We start from the raw sequence: 23,403 nt of genomic DNA, 5'->3' as shown, positions 1-23,403 counted from the left end.
AGTAGAAATCCATGGTTCAAGAGTGGGGAACGGGTACTTTGGTTGGGTAACCCTTCACAATTGAAGAGCAGGCCTACTCTAGTCATACAGGTTAGTCCCATATAATTTGATAGCCCATGGATTCAATCAGAAAATATAAAGAAAGGAATAAGGATGGAATGGATATAATCATGCATAATTATTATCATTGAGTTATATGTCATGTGATTAATGATAAATAGTATCATGATATATGTTGAGTATGAATGGAATTTTAAATGTGAATCTTTACCTTAAATGCTTGTATTTGTTATACTTTTATGTACTTGAATTTATGTGCCTTGGTTATTAAGATTGTATAATTTCACTCCAGTTTGTTAACATTTTTCTAGGTAAAGCTAAGAGAAAGGCTAAGAGGGAAGCATTGGAGACAAGAGATGCATGGCTTCATAAGTAAAGTCCCTAGTTATTATGCTTATGTATTTGAATATTTATTATTGCTAACATTAGAGGTCTTACTATTGGACTCTATTTTATCACTTGCTTATAGCCCCATTTGTAGACTTGGTCATTTTTTATTGGTAGCCTCTTATGTTTTTGAATTGAGGCCCAATGTGCAAGTGTGTGATTAAGTTACAAATGAATTAACATGTTATGGAGTTAAGCATGCAAAGTTTGATTGTGATTTTTATTGAGTATAGTTATGACGACTAATGGCTAGTTAAGCAGGGGAGACACTTGGATAAGGTGCTATAAGTGTGACAAGTATGTTACAAACCCAAGTGTTCTAGGATCATTGCTTGGTATCAAATTGAGGTGAACCGAAGCTATTAATTGGAGTATTTAATTATCTAATGACTGTCAAGTATTTTTCATAAATTTTCACAAGCTTGGGCAAGTTTTTTTACTATAAATACTTGATAGTTATTGTGAAATAACATAACCATCAAATATTTTATAATACTTGACGTTTATTTTTAAATAATTATTAAGTATAGGCTTCCAAAATTAGTCAAAAGCTAAACCTAGAAGCCTATACTTGATGGTTTTTAACCTTCAAGTAAGGGGACCTTTAATATATAGCGGCCCCTTGCTTGATGGTATAAAACCGTCAAGTATTGGCATAAATAACTATCAAGTAATGAGGTTTTTTTTATACTTTTCAAAACCATACTTAGCCTTAATTTACTTATACTATCATGGTAGAAAGGATTGACTATGGTTAAAGAAACCAACCACAATAGAAAAGAGTAAGCCCATGTTAAAAGATCTACTATGATTGAAAGGATTCAAATTGACTTCACAAGAGAAAAATCATTAAGCAATGGGATCTTAAAATCATTTCAACTAAAAACCAAGTTAAAATGTCATTTAAACACTTATAAATCATAGTAATAGATAATTAGGAAGTATGGAAATCATTTGGAGTTAAAAACAAGTCAAAATAGGGTCAAATAAAATCAAAACATCCAAATAAACACAATCTATTGTGGCTAATGTGCAATGTGCATGGCATATGTTACATAAAATATCTATCACAGCCAACATTGCCATACAATGCGACTAACACTCATAATGTCATGTGTTTGCAATCTGTCATGGCGCATGCTATGTGACAGCGAGTGTTATCATGACAACACTCCTAATCAAACTTTTCCCATACACAACTTTTTACTCCAATGTCCAATTGAGGTGATTTAAGCACTTACAGATATAGACTTTTATAAACTAACTAATAACTTTAGTTTCACCCCCAATCCAATATCATAAGGATAATTTGGACACCCAAGGCCATTTCACTCAATTTTCTATTTCCAAATATCAACTATGTGCCTAAATCTCTGCCAACAAGCTATTAGCCTCACTTGAGTCTTGAACCATATTCAGTGGACAATATCAATGCATCATTCCAAACATTCTAACATATGAAGACATCATATATATCAAAATGACCCCCAATAGCCAAATCCACAAAGAGTTTGAAGAGATGGTTTCATGACAATTCAACCCATAATCTTTCAAAGATTTCAAATCACATATTAAACATAATAATACAATTGCACAAACATGGCCCCAACAAAATAGTCAAACTTGAGAATAATCCCTCCAATGGCCAAGATGCACCCAAAATGATAACTCATAAGTATTTAGCTAAATACAAGTGAATAATCAAATCCTAATTGTCAAATATGACTCAATTACACTCATAACAAACTAGAGACATTACAATATTAAGTCAAGTGTCTCTAGCTCTCGAGGTTTACGCCTTCTTGGATCATCCCTTGTAAAATGTTCATCTATGATATGAGATAAAAACTTTAGTAACCAAATAACTAAATTCAAGCACGTGCTAGAGGTATAATCTATGAGCAAACAAAGTAGCCATATTTGAAATCATCAATCAAATCACTCAAGCATGCAATAACACAATTTTTATCAAGCATGATCAATACACCACTTTAAACCCTCACATTACCTCTGAATGAATCCATTAGCCACTAGCATGAATAGGACTAACTCATGTGATTGGCGTAGCCCAAACTCTCTAATTGTGAGAGTTTACCTAATCAAATGTTTTCACACTTACTCTTAGATCATGAATTTTTCCTTTCTTGAATTTCACGTGTCATATGCCCAGCTCACATCATTCACCATAGGAATATGATGATACAAGGCAATGTTTGTCCCATGCCACTTACTGAAGGATTTCATTAATTGTACGTGTTGTTTAATTTTATTTCTCTTTGCTTTTAAAATTCAAAAGCAAGAGCAAGTTGGTTTCATTTTTGTTCCAAATATTTCTCACACATTATTATTATTCTTTTAATTGACCAAATATACCAGTCTCCCACTTCTATTACCGTTGACTATCATGTATAGACTTTAAACAGTTACTTTATCTTCTAGATGTAGGAAGTCATATTACGCACAATATTATCAATATATTATTACTGAGCCTGAGTGCTTTTTCTGGCTTTTAATATATATATATATATATATATATATTAAACCTAAAAGAGCTGATTTAGCATAGTGTTGTGGGAATGAGAGATGCTTTACCAAGGTTCTCTAATTCCCATTTTAATTATTGTTACAATTATAAATAAGTAAAATATAGAACTTACTTTTCTTTAAAAAAAAATAATGGATGCTTTATTGTATGACTATAAGACACAGATGTCTAATTTTTCATCATTGTGTATAGAAAAGAGGCGTGAGGGTTATCATAGAACACGGTTGAAATATCGCATCCTCCAAAGACTATATTTCTTCTTATCCACAATATTGAATATTTTTCAAAAATTTTGCTTCATAGAAACTGTAAAGTGTTGGGTGATTTTTATAATTTTTTAAAAATATATCTCTACTTTATTTATTATTTTAAAAAAAATAATTTATTAAAATTTCAATTATAACTATAAAGGTATTTATATGAAATATTTAATGAGAATATAATTAAAAAGATATAGTATTTTTTAAAAAATTAAGGTTTTAATAATAATAGTAAAATAATTAACTAATGCCATATATATATATATATATTATATAGTCATAAAATAACAATTCAACCAATTAAGTGGAGAAAGTAATAGCAGACCCCACCCTTTTTGTTTTGCATTGAAGCTTCTATGCATCTCACACTTCCCTGTCTTCTACTGTTCATTGACGGATTTAATTTTATTACATACTCTTTTAAAAATATAAAATATTTTTTGAGAAGTTGAATGTTAAAAAATATAAATTATTTTTAATTTTTTAAAATATAATCATTACTTTTTTTTAAAGTACCTCTATTGATAATGACTTTATATAGGGTAAATATGAAAAGATATGATTAGTTAAAAAATAGGTAGTTACTTTATTATGAGTAAAATTTGGTTAAAAATGTCTTATATTTTTGAACAGAGGAGCGAGTTTATTTATTTTTTAGGGTTAAATTGTATTTTTTACTCTTGTATTTTATTTTGAGAAATGTTAGGTATCCTATACTAATAAGTGAAGCATTTTTTTTCTAGATCATTTTCTAGATGAGCAAAATGCCGTCTCATTAACAGGGGATATTTGCTCTTCTGAAAAATAGTTTAACAAAAAAAAAATCCCATTTTTAATATAGAATGCCCAACGTTCCTTAAATTTTATTGCAAAACTGCCATAATATACATGGTCATAAGCCAAAACTCAAGTTTTCTTCTTCAAAGAGAACTAGGAATGTCTACTCACATATATGTTTGTTATTGTTTTATTAATTGATGATTTAGTTTCAAAATTACTATTAAAAAATGTGAATTGGTAAGGAAATTTAACTAGAGATTATCTATTCCCTCTTTAAAATTCCATATTAACAAGAAAATTAGAGAGAGATATTAATTTCGTAACTAAATTTAAAATTAAAGAAGAGAATAGCTAGAGAATGTTACTTTCTTTCTAAAATAAGATAATTGATGAGGAAAATAGTGAGAATATGTTAATTTCTCTCTAAAATAAGATAATTAATAAGAGATTTACTGACTAGCGAGGGATTATATTTCTAACTAATTACCAAAAAAATTGACTTTTGAAAACGAATTTTAATTATATATATAATTATTTTTATTTAAAAAATAAAAATTAAATTTAAAAATTAAATAAAATACTCACAATAAAATTATTTAATATTTAATATTTTCTTTATTTTACGTTCATTTTCCTTACAAAAAATATTTTTATTAAAAAAATATATTATAAAAAGTCATATAAATACAAATGTAAATATGTTTAACATATTAATAATTGAAAATAAAATATAATATACATGTGTATTTTTTTAATATATTATATGACATATCTGTGTAGTTAAATAATATATATTTAATTTGTTATATAATAACTATAAGTAATTTTAGTTCAATTGACAAAAAAAAAAGATCATAAGGCTTGGGAAAGGTGAGAGGTCAAGAGTTAAAGTCTTGACTTTGGCATAAATATAATAAAAATGTGATATGACAATGAGCAAGTAATGTAGCGTGAGGTGAAAGATGGCATGGCATGAATCATCACACATGTGGCATGTGATGAGACATGGATAATAGGTAACATAACATGAGCTAACTCACATGTGGTCGGTGATGTGATATTATATGATAATTTTTAAAAATAAATATGTTTTAGCATTCTTGCTAGATTAGTGAGAGAATATGTATTTTATCATTAAATTTTTCATTAATTTTTTTTTAGTAGAGGATAGAAAATTGGAGCAAGGAATCTTTTCTTGATGAAACGAGTTATCCATATTGATAAAGGTAATGAGAATGTGCCAAGGAAAGGATGGATAACAAAGAGACGTTGAGGTCATATACGTATATAGCGGACCCAAGTAGCATTTAGGGGGCCGTGCCCGCCCCACCGACCCCTACACAAAAGATTTTTTTTTTTTTTAACAAAAAGTAAAATTACCCTGTTATGTGGTGGCTTTTTATAAGAATAAAATTACTATTTTAACCCCTCAATCTTTTGACATTTACTTTTACCATATTTTTATTAGAGAAAATGATAATAAAATTCATCTAAAATATATAAATAATAAATTGGTCCCTCAAAATATTATAATTTTTCTGAAATACTTAGAGACTATTCTATTATTAATAAATTTATATAAATTATTAAATTATTTTTATTAAAAATAAATAATTTATAACTTTTTTTTTATATTCGATCTCATCACTTATGGTCACAGAAACACAGTGACAGGCATTGATGAAGAATGCATTCCCTCCGTTGCCTTCCCGATCGCATGTTTTACCTTCTAACCAATCATTGTAGGGATCGGCGAAGAAGAAGCCAGCGAGCCGTGAGATGTTTTTTTTCACTTGTTAACCGAGGGTATTTTAGTAAATATATATAAAATTAATTGCAATTTCATGGGACTTTTCATGAATTAGAATCTCTACGCGGATATCTGTGTGATTTTTCCGAAGATATTAAAAAAAACAAAAACTAGGAAAGGTCGGAACTCGGAACCAACCGGGACAATGATAGTAAAATTTTGAAAGAAGAAACTAATTACAATTGTATTCAATAATTTTTTAAAATAAATTATAAATATTAATGCATAAAATTGAATATAATAATTTCAATTAAAAATTAAGAATTATATTTATAATTTCAATAGTTTATTTGCAATTAAAATTTTTGAATTTTAATTATTTACATAAATATTTAAAACTACTCCATCTAATTCAAACTATAAACAGTTTTTAATAATATTAATAAAATCGTTACTCGCATAAAAATATTTATCTTTAATTTCAACTTTTAATGAGCATGGAAAATATCATAAATTTACTAAGATAAAAATTTAAGTTAATAAATATAAGGATAAAATGAACAAAGATGAATATGAACAAAGCAGAATAATTGAGGCCGTACTAATAGTATAATACTTTGTGACTGACTTGACCGGGCGTGGTTGCGTGGGGCTGTTGTTGATTGCTCTGCTGATAAGTTCTTATATTTGCTTCGACTCTCTTTGACTGTTAGAGTTAATCCTGACGGCCTTCAGATCCACTCCCTACACGCCTTCTACTTTCAGGTAATCTCACCAAATATCTCTCTCTCTATCTCTCGCCCCCTTCTGGAAATTTTGCTTCTTTCTTATTACTGTTGCTATAACTGAATCCAGTTAGAAGAAGGCGAAAGATAGAGAACCAATCTTCACCTTTTCTGAAGCAGCTTTTATATTTCTCTCTAATTACTGATGGCTTTCAAACTTGAGAGTTTATACTTCTGGATTTACTGTTATTCGTGAGAGAGAGAGAGAGAGAGAGAGAGAGAGAGATGGTTTGGTTTTGAACTTTGACGTTTGAATCTGTGTTTGTTTACAGAATCTGTTGGGAAGATGGCGAGCTCGTTGGAGGTTGAATCATTATCAGAGACACAAACAAGTTCTGTTTGCTTTTGCTTGCCCACACATCACCGCATCCACATGTAAACTATCCCTTAGATTTGGATCCTCTACTCTCTTCTCTTCTCTTCAGTATCTGAATCAGTATGTCTGGACAGCATTGACTCGTTAATTTCTCATCTTCTCTTGACTTTTGATTTAAATCATTTGGGTAATTTTCTCTCTTATAAATATATGATTTTTTTAATAAAAAAATATAATTTTTAATCATAGGGTAATAATGTGATGTCATTTAATACTTGCTTTTATTTTTGGAATAGTATATCTGACCAGGGAGTGGAAGGGGTATTTCATTTGCCCAACACTATTCATCAATAATTTATTCCATTTGCTATAAATATAAATATTATATATATTCTTTTAAATTAGCTATTAATTTCATAGAGCACGCCAAAAGCTTTTTCTATTACATTACACCAGGTTGAGTTTGCCTGCTAACGTCATGCATTACCGGAACATATTTATACATGTTAATTAAATATATATTCAATGCACAAGCCCACACAGAAATGTTAGTTGAAGTTTGATCTAAATATTCTTCGTTGTTATAATTATTTTAATTGAACATTCTTTTCCTGAAAATTTTATTATTTTTAAAATTTTTTTTATTTTAATAAATAAATTTAAACTTTATGAATTTTAAAATGCTTTATTTATGACTTTAATTTATAATTAAAATAAATTCATAAGACTTGTATATATTGAAAAGCAAACTAATTATTGAACCCATGTTGTGTTTGATTTACAGAGAAATGGCAGTAGCAGATGAAAGTTCCATAACTTTACCAGTAGCGCAACAACTTGTGAGAGTCGCTTCGGCTCAGTTTAGGAGGCCTCTGCTTCATCTTGTGGATGATACAAGTATTTTCTCCATCCCCCCAACCCCTCCCCCAACACACACACACACACACACACACACCCACACACACACCCACACACACACAAAATCTCTTGTGTGTATTGCAAACTATGTCATGATGTTTATACTTGTTTCAGAAGAGCGAAGAACCAAATACCTAAAGCTGTGCGTTCCCCTTCACAAAGCAGCTTTGAAAGGTGATTGGAAAGAAGCAAAGCACATCTTAGATCAAGACCGGAGTCTCGTTCGTGCCGCCATAACCAAGGGCTGGGCGACGATCCTCCACGTGGCCACCGGAGCGAACCATGTTCACTTTGTGGAGGAGCTGGTGAAGAGAATGCTTCCACAAGACTTGGAATTGCAAGACGTGAATGGGAACACTGCGTTTTGCATCGCTGCAGCAACTGGGAATTTGCAGATTGTTGAGATCATGCAGAGAAGAAATGAGAGCTTGCCAACAATAAGAGGTGGTCAAGGAACCACTCCTCTTCACATGGCTGCTTTACAGGGACAAAGTCAAATGGCATGGTATCTGTACTGCAAATCTATTCACGTTTTTGAACATATTGATTGGATCGTACTTCTCTTCCTTTGTGTCAACAGTGGAATCTATGGTAAGAATATCACAGACACAGAGCATGAGACTATTAAAAATGACAAGTGTGAGATTTGAAGTGTGATGTATATGTTGTGTTAAATTTGGGCAGATTTGGCCTTGAAGGTGCTAGAGGAGAACCCAAATCTAGCTTTTGAGAGGGATGAATTAAATAATGAGACAGTCTTGCATATATTGGCTCGAAAGCCTTTAGGTTCTAGTTGCAAAAGTCAGAGATATCGAAAGCGGCTTATGAAGTCCTGTAAGTGTCCATGACCTCCAAAATAAATGGTGATACGCAATTAGACAAATGACAATTTTTATTAATATAGTAAGCTTTTGAATTTTTTGATATCTTGATTATCAAATCGTGTATGACCAGGTTTGAGGCAAACTCAACAACTTCAACTTGTAAAACACTTGTGGAGTATATTCCTTCAGCAAGATGATAATAAGATTATGGACAGTATAAGAGTACCTTCACAAGTAATATTTAATGCTGTAGAAGTTGGGAATTTTGAGTTTCTAGCTGAGCTTATAAGCTCATATCCTGACTTGATATGGGAAGTTGATGAAAGAAATCGAAGCATAATTCACGCTGCAGTTTTGTATCGTTATGCTGATATCTTCAATCTCATACATGATATTGGCCCAATCAAAGATTTCATAGCGTGTTTTGAGGATGAAGATAAAAGCAACTTATTGCATATGGCTGCAAAATTAGCACCACCACATCGATTGAACTTGGTTTCAGGAGCGGCTTTTCAAATGACCCTTGAGTTATTATGGTTTGAGGTATTTTATTAGTATAAACATATTTAATCAATCATAAGGATAGCCTGCTGTGAATTGTGTAGCTTGTTATAAGTTTTATACATTTTATATTGATATTGACAACATACATATATCCTTTGACAATATGGTAGGAGGTGAAGAAGATAATGTTACCATCACTAATAGAGAAGAAGAATGCTGAAGGCTTGACTCCTCGCCAACTATTCACAAAGGAACATGAAAAATTATTGGGCAAAGCTGAAGAATGGATGAAGAAAACTGCAGAATCATGCATGCTTGTTTCCACTCTTATTACTACTGGAGTGTTTACTGCTGCATTCAGTATACCGGGCGGTATCAATGACAGTTCAGGAAACCCTAATTACTTGCAGAAAACTTCATTCTTGGTATTTGCCACATCTGATGCAACTGCAATGATCTCATCCTCAACTTCTATACTTATTTTCTTGTCCATCCTCATTTCACGTTATGCAGAAGATGATTTTCACAAGTCATTGCCTTTGAAGCTGATATCTGGATTGGTTGCTTTGTTCATCTCCATAGTAAGCATGATGATAGCATTTAGCAGTGCCTTTTTCATCATGTATTATCATGGTTTAAATTGGGTTCCTGACTTCATTTCTGCACTTGCTTTTATACCTGTACCCTTATTTGCGTTTCTGCTTTTCCCACTCTGGTCCGATATAGTTTATTCGACCTACTTTTGTAGGAATCTTTTTCGCCCTAGTAAACATATGCTTTACTAGAAAAGTGTGTGACTTTCATTCTCTTGTATTGAAATGTACTCTTCATGCGGTATGAGTCTTGGGTTAATAAGGAAATTTCCTTCTCAACATGGTGGTGGTGTTGATTCTCTGATTTTTCGTTATATATTTACTTGAAACTTTATATATACATATAGATACTCTGTCATAATAATAATATGCTATATTTGTTACTTAATCAACACTATTTATAAACATATATTGGTATATAAACCGGAAAAGAACAATATCTGAAGGAAATGATTTTTTATTCAAACTCATATGATCAACATCAATAAGAAAGATTTTATTTATATTTCCTTGGGGAAGAGAAACGTTTAAATTTACAAAAGTAACAAATCATCATATGAACGTTTTTCTACGAATTTGTAATTGTTGTCTTCTAAATTTCCAATTGTATCTTGTTGAATTTTCAATTCATTTTCTTAATTTTGTAATTGAAAATAGATTGCATCATATGTAAATACTAGTTAAAGACCTAAAGAACTTATAAATTATTACTTTATATTTTAGAATTTGTTAGGATATTTCATAAATAAAGTGACGTGATTGAGACTTAAATGTCATTCACTCTAAAATATATTTATGGGATGACACAGTAAGAAAATACCATTACACACACACAATAGTGATAGAGAGTACGCACAAAATGAATATAATTATTTATTTATTTGTGTTTTTTTTTTTTTTTGTCTTTCCATGAGAGAGATTCGCATGTCATTGTCACACAAGCTTGGACAAGGACCCGTTAAATATAGGAAGGAGGGAGGAAGGAAGGAAGGAATATGAACATTCAAAATGCGCACGTTTTATTAACAATTCTATAACTTTTGAAAGTGGAAGACTGACTTTTCAAGGTGAAGGTAAGACCCTTGATTGTGGCTATCTGTTTTTCATTGGACGACTGAATTACGAAGCGCTAGTGGAATTCCAGTCTCCAGGACTTTTCTTGGGACTTATCTACTTCAGTAATAATTAACTTTCCACTTAATTGAATGACTTAGTAGATTCCACGTGTCACTGTATTTATTATACTCTTCTCTCTTAAATTATAAAACATTATTAGATAAAATAATACAATTTTTATTATATACACCTTAATTATAATTTTATTTTTAAAAAAAAAATTTTTATTTAATATTTCACTTGTGAAAGAATAAAAACATTTAAAAATATCTTTTATTATTATTCTATTTGTGAAAGAATATTAAAAAAAAGAATATAATAATAATGGTAATATTGGAATAGTATCATTAATAAAATTTTATTTTTATTAAAATATTTTATATTTTAAAACTTTAAATCTCTCTCAAAAATATTTTATAAATTGAGATGGAGGTAATAATTGATAGGTGCTGACAAAAATATACTTCTTAGTCATTCTAACAATCCCCCGTTGGGGGCAATCCGAGAGCTAGGAGGAAAATTTTGAATTTTCAATTATTAATATATATTTGCGGCCTGATGGATCTGAGGTTTAAAGGGGGATAAGGTTCACATGGTGTGATTTAAAAATGGATGGGGACAATATCAAAGAAATAGTCAAAGAATTGATCGTGCCCTTTGCGAATATGGAGTTGAAGGAATAATTTGAGAAGATGTAAGTACGTCATTCGTTTAGAGCCTATCTATGGAATTGAATCACTACTATAGAAATGTTTAAATATGATGCCCCATATTAGAGAAAACAACAAATAAACATAGGCAAGAATTAATTTGACAATTATTTTAAAATGAAAATCAAATAAATTTTTATTTTTTCTGTTTATAAATAACTATTAAATATCAACAATTATATATAAACAGGCATCAAAAATAGATATTATTGGATAATTATTTTAAAATAATCATTAAATATTTGCTTTTAAAATTGGATTATTTCACAGTCATTTCTCTTCGACTTTAGACGCTTCATTTTCCACTTTTCTTGTTGGATTATTTGTTTTGATGATAATAAATAAATGGGTACAAAGTTGTTCTGCAGGATTCTTGGTTTCAATTTCTTGGATTTTTCTCTTGTAAAGAGTTTTTTAGAGAGCTGCTCTTGAAATTAAACAAGTTTTTCTAAGTTTAAAAGCTAATTAATTGAATTGAACTTGTTTTGAAAAACAAAAACTGAGTTTCTAACTTCTGGTTTGCCAATTAGCAACCAGTGCGTCCTTTTTTTTTTTTTTTAATAACCCAGTGTGTCCTTCTTTATTATGGGGACAAGTGCATAAAAAAGGAAGAGTATAAAATTTATGCCCAAATATTTAAACTTTTTTATTTTTGTCGTTATCCTCAAAGGCCAATCCCAGATTGATCTCCATCCTTTGGATGGGATGGGGACCTCCGGACATGGGTGCCAGTGTCACAGTGTCGGGTTACAATAATATCATAAAAGTAAAGGACATATTAACACGTGTTAACAATCTATACGTTGCGCATCAATGTCGACATTCCAAAAAAGATGAAGCTGGCTTTGCTTTTCTCGCTTCACTCGTTCCGCTGCCGTGTCCTTTTTCACCCCCAAGTCACAACCACAAGCTTTTCATTCATTTCATTTCATCGGCCAAAAATATCAATGCTCCAAATTTGCCCTCGGTGACTTCAATTTTTACAGGAAATGTTTCGTTGAAAAAAAGGGAAGGAATTTTGTCCCTTCCTCATATTTGATTTGAAAAATTAAAGGGAAGGAGAGGTAAAAAATTTAAAATCTCTCCTGCCTTTTAAATTGGAAGAATTGGTAGGGAAGGAGTAATTTTTTTTTATATCCTAACTAATATAACCTCTATAATAAGTTTAAAAAGAACAGATATATTTTTTCAATATCTCAATATTAATAAAATTAAGATAAAATTATTCATATATAATTATTTTGTTGTTCCTAAATCAAACAAGATAATATCAAAACCCTTCCCTCTATCAAACCAAACACACCCATAAACTTTATTGCATTATAGGCCTTGTTCATCACAAAAATTGGGTGATATTTTAAAGTTTCAAATTGTATGAACAGTACACTTTTGTATATTTTGAGGATCCTCAAAATTACGAGCAAGCTACATGTAGCTTATATTAGAGAGAACATGTTTACAATCAGCAGAAGGTATATCCATGTAGATAGTATATACATTCAATTGACGTTCAACGATTTGCTTCTCTTGGCATAACATTTTACTTCAAAAAATTTCACTTGTCCCTCTTATAAAATTTTACTTATCCTATTAAAAAATGTATTATCTCAAATTTTATCTGATTTATAACCTTAAATAGTAATAGTTTTAAAATGAAAAGCAATAACTTAAAAAATTGTATATTAAAAATTTGATCACAAAGAATTCTCTGCCATGCATACAGATGAGGGATGTAGATTTTATTTAATAAAAATTAAAAAAAACATGATGCTAGTAGATATACAAAATTGTTTATATAAACAGAGTCTTTTATGTTATTATAATGGTATGTTTTATGAGTTGTTTTTAGTATGTAATTATATTAACTTATACCCTTAATAATTTAATAGATATTCAAAATTATTTTTATAAAAATATTTATATTTATTTTATGTATAAATTCTTTCCTCTTTGATTTTTTTTTTTTTGGATCCGTCACTGCCTCCAACAATTCTTTTGATAAGTGACTAGAAAGGTGGTATCAATTTTAGCGTATTGTATAGTATTATAAGAATATTTTGCTGCCTCACACTTTCCAAATAATTTAGCAAACATGGACAAAGAGTTTCTGTCAAAGAATATTATTCTAAAATCTTGCTTTCTATTTCATTCTTTGACTTTTTAAATGTGAAGAATTGGTTTCACTGGTGCATAATTTATTTTTTATAAGAGGCTTTTAACATCGATTAAAATGTACCCACCAAAGTAGAAGCAGTGACATTTTGATAATATTTGTCATCAATATAAGACTTCTAACATCAATTAAAAATTTAACTGTTATAAAAAATACTTTTAACATCGGATCTAATTTAACCAAATGTTAAAAAAATTTTGAAAATAAAAATAAAATAAAATTTTAAATTTTCAATAGCGAATGACATGACACCCACTATTAAAAGTGGATATTAATTAAAAAATTAAATTTTTTTACTTTCAATAGATGGTGCCACTCACTCGTTATTGAAAGTAGGTATTGATTAAAAATAAATAAATCTATTCACTTTCAACAATGGGTGAAAATAGGTATTAGTAAAAAAAATTTATTTTTTTAACTTTTAACAGCAGGTTACTCGTGACCTGTTGTTGAAAAGTATTCAATTATATAATTAAAAATTATACCTGCCTCTTGCCCTTCTACTTCCTCCCCACCCTTCATCTTCTTCCTTTAACAATTCTCTTCATGCCGTCACCCCCTCCTTCCCCCACATCCAGTCGATTCTTCTCAATGGAAGAAAATTGATCAATTGTTTTCTAAATTTGATAGTAAACCAAGGAACTTGAGGATTGGACTTTCTACTGATAGAATAAATCCTCACAATAGCCTTAGCAGTATACATAGCTTATAGCCTGTTCTTTTAATGATTTATAACCTATCACCTTGGTTATGCATGAAATAAAAGTATATGATACTATCCATGTTAATTTCAGGACCATAACAACATGAAAATCACATTGATACTTACTAAGACCTTTGATTGAAGACTTTAAAGAGCAATGGGAGATAGGTGTGGATGTATTTGATGTAAATCAAAAGAAAAATTCCAAGTTACATGCTATGATCTTTTGCACTATAAATGACTTTCCTACATTTGGAAATTTGTTTAGATACAGTGTCAAGGGTTATAAAACATATTCAATTTATGAAAAAGGCACATGCTACCATCAATTTCAACATGAAAAGAAGACAATTTACCTTAACCATCGGAGATTTCTTAAACAAGATCACACTCATTGTAAATTAAAGAAAGCTTTTCATGGCCACCAAGAGCACCTTCACGCTCTGAATGCTTTGACTGGGGAGCAAATCTATGAATAAGTGAAAGACATCATTGTTATCCTTAGTAAGACTCAAAAGAATACAAGTGTCAAAAATATATGAAAAAAAGGTCTATATTTTTTGATCTTCCATATTGGCGCTTTCTTAAAGTGAGGCATTGTATTGATATTATGTATGTAAAAAAAACGCGTGTAATAGTATTATTAGAACACTTCTGAACATGCCAGGCAAGACGAAGAATGGTGCGAATACAAGATTAGATTTAAAAGAAATGAGAATACAAGAGGACTAACACTTAAGATCAGAAGGTAAGAGGACTTATTGTCCACTGGCTTCTCATATATTGTCCAAGGTGGAGAAAACAATTTTTCGTGAGTGTTTAGATGGGATCAAAGTGCCGTCAAGGTACTCTTCAAATATTAATAAGCTTATGTCGATGAAAGAGTTGAAACTAGTAATCTTAAAATCTCATGATTGTCATGTCTTGATACAACAATTATTATAAATGGCCATTCGAGATATATTGAAAGAAGATTTAAGGCAAACAATAACTAGATTTTGCTTTTTCTTCAATACAATATGAAGTAAATCTATTAATCCTCTCAAATTAGATGAGTTAGAATAAAAATCTTGTATTATATTATGTCAACTTGAGATGAACTTTCCCCTTTCATTTTTTGACATTATGATACACTTAATAGTTCATTCAGTAAAGGAGGTTAAAATGTGTGGCCCTGTCTACTTACAATGAAAGTACCCAGTTGAGAGATATATGAAAATATTGAAAGGGTATGTGAAGAATCCTTATCACCTTAAAGGATCCATTGTTCAAAAATATGTTGCTGAAGAAGCTATAGAATTTTATTTTTATTACTTATCAAATATGGAACCAATTGGGTTTCCTAAATCTCATCAGGAGAGGAGGCAATTAGGTCGAGGCACACGTGGGGCATCGATAAAGAGCATGAATCATGGTGAAGTGCAAGAAGTACATTTATATATCTTGAATAATATTGACGAAGTTCGAAGCTATATAGATATCAATAAAGAACTTCTAAGGGTAGAATACAATCGGCTGAGAATGACTGAACGAAGGTTCTTGAAAGAGCACAATAAAACTTTTGCATATTAGTTTAAACAACAAGTCTTAAATGAAGATAATATTTTTGATATGATTAAATGGTTAGCAGAGGGTCCTAACGTGGATGTGATATGCTGGAGTACATACAATGTTAATGGGTATTCCTTTTATACAAAATCTCTTGATGAGAAGAGTATTGTGCAAAATAGTGAAGTTATGATAGTGACTAAAATTGTGCACTTCTCAAGTAAGAAAGATAAGAATCAAAAAATGGCATCCATGCCTTATTTTAGAATTATTGAAGAGATTTAGGAGGTTGATTATACAAAATTTAGAGTTCTTATTTTCAAATGCAAGTGGGTTAACATCAATGATGTGCAAAATAATAAGTTAGGATTTACATTATTAATCTTAAAAGACTAACTTATGGGGCTGAGCCATTTATTATGGCAGACCAAGCAAAATAAGTTTTCTATATTATCGATCTGGCAAATAAAAGTTGGTTAATAGCTCTTGAATAAAAAAGGGTGATTGATAGTGATGATAAGAATGAAACAGGCTTTGATATCTCTGAAACTCCTACCTTCTCATCAAGACTACCCAATTTGAATGTAGATGACATAGATGATGAACATGCTGTATGAAGTGATCACTATGAAGGGATATGAGAGAATATCTCTATATAAATTTAATTTTTAAATTAATGTTAGTTTTCTATTTACAATTCTTTATATTTTATTTATTTTGTATTATTTGAATTATGTTTTATTTACAGTTCTTTATGTTTTATTTTTAGAAATATAGAGAAGAATCAAAGTGGACCTATTATCGGTGCTCTGAGCTAGCCATCTATAGAGATTACTCGGAGCCAGCTAACTGTAGATATTACTCATAGCGGCGATAATAATCCTAGTCAGAGCCAGTCAGTAAGGAGGGGTAGCTGAGGAACACAACTAAGAGAGCTGACTTTGAGTAAGACCACTGGCCGCAGATTACTAATTTAGTTCAATCAGTGATGGAAACCATGAGGGCTAAATAAGGCCAAGTTTTTTAGCTACTTTAGGCTCCTATCATGTAACAAGCTCAGTATCTTGCATGAAGATTGGCTTGATGTGCCAGAATGTGTAAAGGAACAGATTTGGAAAAGCATTCAGGTATATCATTATAAAGTTATAAGCATTTATTATTATTGTGTGTAAAATACTAACTATTATGAATTGTAGCTCACCTACAATGTTTCAAATGATAAAGCATGTTGAAGACAACTGATAAAATATTGTGGGGAACGTTGGAGAAGTTTCAAGACTAACCTTTCAAGGAAATTTGTCCATGTCAAGTTGAAAGAAGGTCAGTCTCATCCTAATCCTCTTAAGACATATCAGTTTTTGGATGAACAAACTTAACAGGAATTCTATAGGATTTGGACTTTTGAAAAATATATGGTTAGTCAATTTATAATTGATTTAATTGTAGTAATTTAATTCAACTGATTACATTAATTTGTTAATTTTTTATTGACAGGAAAAATGAGCAAAAGGTAAAGAAATTGCTTGGAGAAATGAATGCCCTAATACAATGTCTTATGAGAGTTATAATCATGTTGACAATATGTTGATGGATGAGAAGTTTAAGAAGAGAGAAGAAGAAGCTAAATCTGATCCATCAATTCTCTTATCCCCACCATCGCCTGTCTCTCGTGAGGTTATACAAGCAACAAGGCACGTGAGGTTGTCGAAAGAATTGTAAGTAACATTTAATTCTTTTATTTTTTTTATTCAATTACCAATACAAAATATTATGATATTTATTTGTTCATTATTTGAGGCTCTTAAGGAACAACAATCTCAAGGATCCTTCATTCCAGAGTGTAGAAATGACATTTTGGTGGTTGCTATAAGCAAAACAGAGATTCGAAATGTGTTAGAGGTGTTGGATTTGGCATGAAAATTAGAGATTACTTTAGAGCACATGAATGCCCTAACCGCTCAGGTGTTGTTACAAGAGAGGAACTAGAAAGTGTAATGACAAATATAAGGCAACAAGCAATGAAGGATGTTGGAGCTTCATTTGAAGCTCGTTTGGAAGCCTGCTTGGAAGCTTGACTTGCAAAAATAAAAGAGGAGATGATGACCTTTGTCATCATGACAAGATATGACTGTCGATATACCTCATACACAGTCTCTTGGATTTCACAGCACAAAAGAGAATAATGTTCTTGGATGCATGTTAGAGGGTCCTTCAGCAGGAAACACGAGTAAACCGTGTGAACCATATCTAAAGGATCCTAATAGACACTTGATCACTCTTGGTAGCATTCACACTTTGGAATAAATTGTCCACCACAAGCAAATGCAAGAAGATCAAGTCAGAGTGGTGGTAGAAGATGTAAAAGCAACGGATGTACTCATCCTATTTCCTACTAATAAGGTCAAGACTATGGATGAATCTGTTAGTACTTTTATCATGTGGCTTAAGAGACTTGTGAGTATGGTTCAAGTTGAGGTATATTTTATTAAATATTTAATACATTTAATTAAATATTTATTTTTATATTATTTTTTAATTAACTATCTCTTGCCTTTTCAGCTTCCCTTGCCAAATGATCCTCAGCTGAAACTTTCACAACCCCTGTTGGAACCGCAACCATCGTAGTTGACTCCTCTCCAACAAATAATTTTATTGGCCTATGACAAATCATTCTAAGAAAAAAAATTTTGTAAAAGAAAAGGATGTTGTGGATATAGAGAATCCAGTGATGGTTGAACGGGAAGATTTAAATCAGCTTCTCTCAAAAAAGTTAACTTACCACAATATCAATTGAGCTATTTATGTTGTAAGCATGTTTTACTTAAATATAGTTAACTTATCAAGATCAGTCAACTAACATGATTGTATTATCGTAAGTACCTTCATTGTTTGTGCATTACATTGGGTAAAGGTGATAATTTTAGATTTCTTTGCCCTCATCACATGATGAAAAAAGGGAATACTCCTAAAATAAGATCCTAGTACCTCTAGCAACGAATATGTGAAGTAAAAAAAGGATGTCTTTATGGCTCCATATGTGCACTCGTAATGACCAATTTATGATTGATAGTGTTTTTATTAAATGTGGATTTCTTCTAATAACTTACTCTATTTTGTAGGGACCACTGGCAGCGATTGTTCTTTCATTGAAGAGTAACATAGTCCTCTTCTTATGCTCCCTCCATTACAAACCAAACAAGGACATAAAGAAGACGATGGATTCGTAAGTGTACTTGTACAAAAACTATTAATTTTTATGAATATATTAGTTACAAATCTCATGATGTTGATTATAGGAAAATGAAAACATATCAAATAATGGTCCTGAAAGAGCATGCACATAAACTAAAGGATCCTACTTGAATTTGAGCTAAAGGTAAGTTAAAACTAACACTTTATTAATATATTCAATTGTCAATATTTATTATCGATTTCTAATTGCTTATAGGGGGGGTGTGTGTGTGTTTTTATATAGAGTCATAGGCAACCACAAAATAATCATTTGTACGGTGTATATGTGATGAAGCACATGCTCAATATCATCACATTGGGAATGATTAAATTTACAAATGAGGTAATTATATTTTTAAAATCTAATTTTATTGTTACTTATATTAGTTGGTTAATGTTTTAATTGCAATTTTATACTTTAATTTAAATGTTTGACATTGCAGATCCATTTTTTGAAGAAAATATTGACAACATCCTCACACGTTGGGCACAATATTTTGTGGATGGTATATGAGGTTTATGTAGGTTTTTAGGAAACTGTATAAGACCATTTGAGTTTTGTGTAATTTCTATTAAATTTTGTATTAAAATTTAGATTATTTATATGTACTAGAACTAGTTGGCTGGCAATAAGTTATATAGAACATTTTCATTTGCAGGAATTGAAGAAATAAATAGAAATAGAATTAATTTTTTTAAAAAAATCACTTTTAACAGCGGTTATGGCCAGAATCGCTATTAAAAGTCTCCCTTTTTAAAAAAAAAATTCCACAAGCAACTTTCAATAGCGGACATAGACTCGCTATTGAAAGTTTATTTTTAACAGCAGTTAGACAACCGCTGTTAAAAGTTATATACTTTTAACATCCCCTAAAACAACATCAGTTGCAAAACAATTGTTAAAAGTATTTTTTACCCACTATTAAAAGCCTATATTTTACCCCCAATTTTCTCTCCTAAATTGGCCCCAATCTTTTCAACAGTCATTAATTCATTCATTCAATTTGGAAAAGTTTTGTCTCATCTTTAGTGTTCATTACAAATATACTTCAGTAAGTTTATGTTATTATCTTTGTGGATATTATCTACTCTCTTAAATATTAAGCACTTGGAGTGTTTTAATTAAGGAAGTTATTCTAATTGGATTTATTTTAAATGGCAAGACTTAGGTACTTATCCTTATTTTTATACAATCAAATTAAAATAAGTGAATTTTAATATATTAATTAATAATATTAATAACAAAAATTTATTATAAAATAAATAATATATAAATGATATATATGTCTTGATATAATTGAAAACAAGTACCCTAGACATATAATGCTAAGTATATAAATTTTCTTTATTACCAAAAATGTTTTTCATTAAACTTGGGGATTTAGAAGGAGGGAGGTCAAGCATAAATTAAGATCATATCAAAAAAAAATTATATTTTATTACAAATTTAATGAGTTTAACTAACTTTTTCTATAATTGATTTATTAGACCTAAATATATAAATAGGTAAATGATCAGATAGGTCTATAAATTATATATATATATATATATATATATATATATAAGCATTTAGAATCTTAAACTTATAATTTGTGCAATATGTCCCTTTAACTTTTGGAAAACAATGCAATATGACTTCTATCATTAATAAAAGTTAACTTTAATTATTAGTTGATCAAAAATTGACAAAAAAGCACCTTGAAATTTAGAGAAAAAAGACAAAAAAATTTCTTAGTCATTTTTTTTATTTTTTTTGGGTCTTTATCTATAATTTTTGAGTTCTTTATATAGTTTTTTGACTCTTTTTTAAAAATTTTGAGACATTTTTATGTCATTTTCAAGCAAACTAATAGTAAAAATTAACTTTTATTGATGAAAGGAGTTAAATTGCACAATTTTTTAAAATTTAAAAAAAATATTGTAAAAAAAAAATGAGTTAAGGGTCTCAGAGTTTAAAGATCAAATTGTTCATTTACTCTATATAAATATAGCTTAGTCAGAAGCAGAGTCATCCCTATTCTAAATGGTATGTTATGGACATTAAGATAAATTCCAACCGAAAAATTACTGCAAAAAATCTGAATTGCAAGTTGTTTAATTGCACTTATCTTTGATTAGATTTTGCTACTTGTGTTACTATAGAGATTTCATTTATGCTCTTTAACAATTTATTTCTAAAAAAAAAAAACAGAGAAGCTTATCCTTATAACTACCACGACCAAAAAAAGCTTCTGAAATAATATTTGTATATTAATATTTTTTTAATATATTAAAAAATGCCACCTATAGATTTCTTAAGAAAAATGAAAAATAAACTTATATATTTAAAAAAATAATTAAAAAAACTCACTGTAGATTTTTTTAGCGGTCTACAAAGCCGCTGGTCGCTGGTGTCTAGATTTTCAACAATGAGCTTGATTTTTTTTTAGGAGAACACGGTTGTTGAGACTTGAGAAATGTATATCACACGACACACATCCTCTCTAAAGAACATAAGGAGAATCGCACCCAAGCCCTGTAATAGGAAAAATCGTACATAAAATCTAATATATTTTAAATTATTTTTATTAGCTACAAAATCCTAAATGCAAATGCGTTTCTTTTTTAAAAAGATGTATTTGTCCTAAATGCATAAATTTTTTTGGTGTATGCATAAAACAATATCTACAAAGAATATCATAAAATTCATATGTGAATGATACAATATTGATTTATTATACATAATTCATATTGTTAAGTTGAACAATAATATATTAATTTTTTAAATACATGTTCACCACAATATTGATGAAGAATATGATAATGTTCATATATAAACAATATAATGTCTATTTTATATATATATAATCTATGCAATTAAATTGAATAAGAAGATATAAGTTTTTTATGTGTCTGTACAGTAACATGACAAGATTTTTATTTAAATAATATAATATTCATTTATTATGCTGTGGTCGAGGACAAATGCATTTGAAGTCTTTGAATTTGCGTAAAGTGTAAACAATTCAGAATATATTGAAGATCTATATGCAATTATTTCTACCGTAGGGCCTTGATTAGGTGCGATTCTCCAAAGAACATTGTAAAAAGAACAAAATAAAGTGAGGCAAGTGGGCAGAGTGAAGACATCTGGTCCCCACCCGATTGATTTGTCTATCGCGATGGCCTTTTCGGAAGTTTCCTTGCGCCTCACTTCCTTGTCTTCACTGTTTGTGGAAGGATTTAATTTTGTTACCTATATAAATATTTTTACATAAAGCAAAATTTTTGAATTGACTCCACATTTTTCTTTGGATTTTTTGTTTTCGTTCGTCGTACCCTCTCTTGCTCCCATGTGCATCTGTCGCTGATAAAGATATATTACTACTTATTCTATGAAGCCATGATTATTAACATTCTTTTTGAAATTAAAAAAAAAAGAATATTAACATTCTTTTGAGCTCCACGCAACTTTTTGCATTCAATTTTACTGGGGCATTTACAATTTTACATTTATTTTTAATTTTTAATATAGGATTAGAGAATAAACTTATCCTATAAATTTTTTACTAGATGTAACCAATATCCTTGACTTTTGGTTGAATCAAATTTATTTTAGAAGCCTTACAAATGGTGATAGTAATGCTTGACTAACATTAAGTATTAGTTGAAAATTTTGATTAGGTGAAATAATAATTTTGTCCTAAAAGCTTATGTAAAGAAATAATTTGTATATACCATAAACTTTGGTTTAATGCAATATTTTGGAATGTCAACTTTACATTTTTTTAAAAAAATTTGAGTAATTTTTTTAAAAACTTTTATATAATGTATAACTCAAACAAACTTGAATTTTTATAAATTCTGAATCAAAAACCATGCTTCTAGTTTTTCGCAAGAAAAAATATTTAGAAGCCGTTTGATTACTAATAAGGGTTTGAATGAATAGATTTTAAAAAAATAAAAATAAATTAACCTCTCTTTCATGATAAATATAATCAAACTTAATATCATATACTATAAATGTAAAAATCAGTATACTCTCCACAAATATATGAATCATGACTCTAATTTTATGAATTAAATCATCTTTCCTTCAAGTGAACATGGTTAATTTCACCTTTATTTTTTGACCATTTTTTATCTTTTATTTTTTTTAACATGTTTTATTCTCATCATCATTTCAAACAACCTAATAGCAGCCCTTAAACTTTTGGAAGA

General features: G+C 29.7%; 1 protein-coding gene across 5 annotated transcripts; it reads left to right on the top strand.

Annotated features, from left to right (window-relative positions):
• Nucleotides 1–6,394: 6,394 nt before the first annotated feature.
• Nucleotides 6,395–10,003, top strand: LOC129304700 (uncharacterized). 5 transcript variants are annotated; one of them, XM_054944455.1, is made up of 8 exons: nt 6,396–6,547; nt 6,840–6,942; nt 7,668–7,780; nt 7,916–8,392; nt 8,486–8,635; nt 8,756–9,168; nt 9,300–9,554; nt 9,643–9,826. In XM_054944455.1, exons 2-8 carry the CDS (start codon nt 6,854–6,856, stop codon nt 9,670–9,672), a joined length of 1,527 nt encoding a protein of 508 aa, XP_054800430.1. In that variant the 5' UTR covers nt 6,396–6,547; nt 6,840–6,853; the 3' UTR covers nt 9,673–9,826. The 5 variants fall into 5 exon arrangements, with proteins under 5 accessions (XP_054800427.1, XP_054800430.1, XP_054800426.1 ...); XM_054944452.1 differs by having other exon boundaries at nt 6,395–6,547; nt 7,919–8,392; nt 9,300–10,003; XM_054944451.1 differs by having other exon boundaries at nt 9,300–10,003.
• The last annotated feature ends 13,400 nt before the right edge of the window (nt 10,004–23,403 follow it).

This window comes from Prosopis cineraria, unplaced genomic scaffold (assembly GCF_029017545.1).
Source record: "Prosopis cineraria cultivar Desert tree isolate PC_DT_omini unplaced genomic scaffold, ASM2901754v1 PC3, whole genome shotgun sequence".
NCBI classification, from domain to species: Eukaryota; Viridiplantae; Streptophyta; class Magnoliopsida; order Fabales; family Fabaceae; genus Prosopis; species Prosopis cineraria.
The sequence above is the reverse complement of the archived record's forward strand: the minus strand, read 5'-3'. Positions and strand labels throughout refer to the sequence as shown.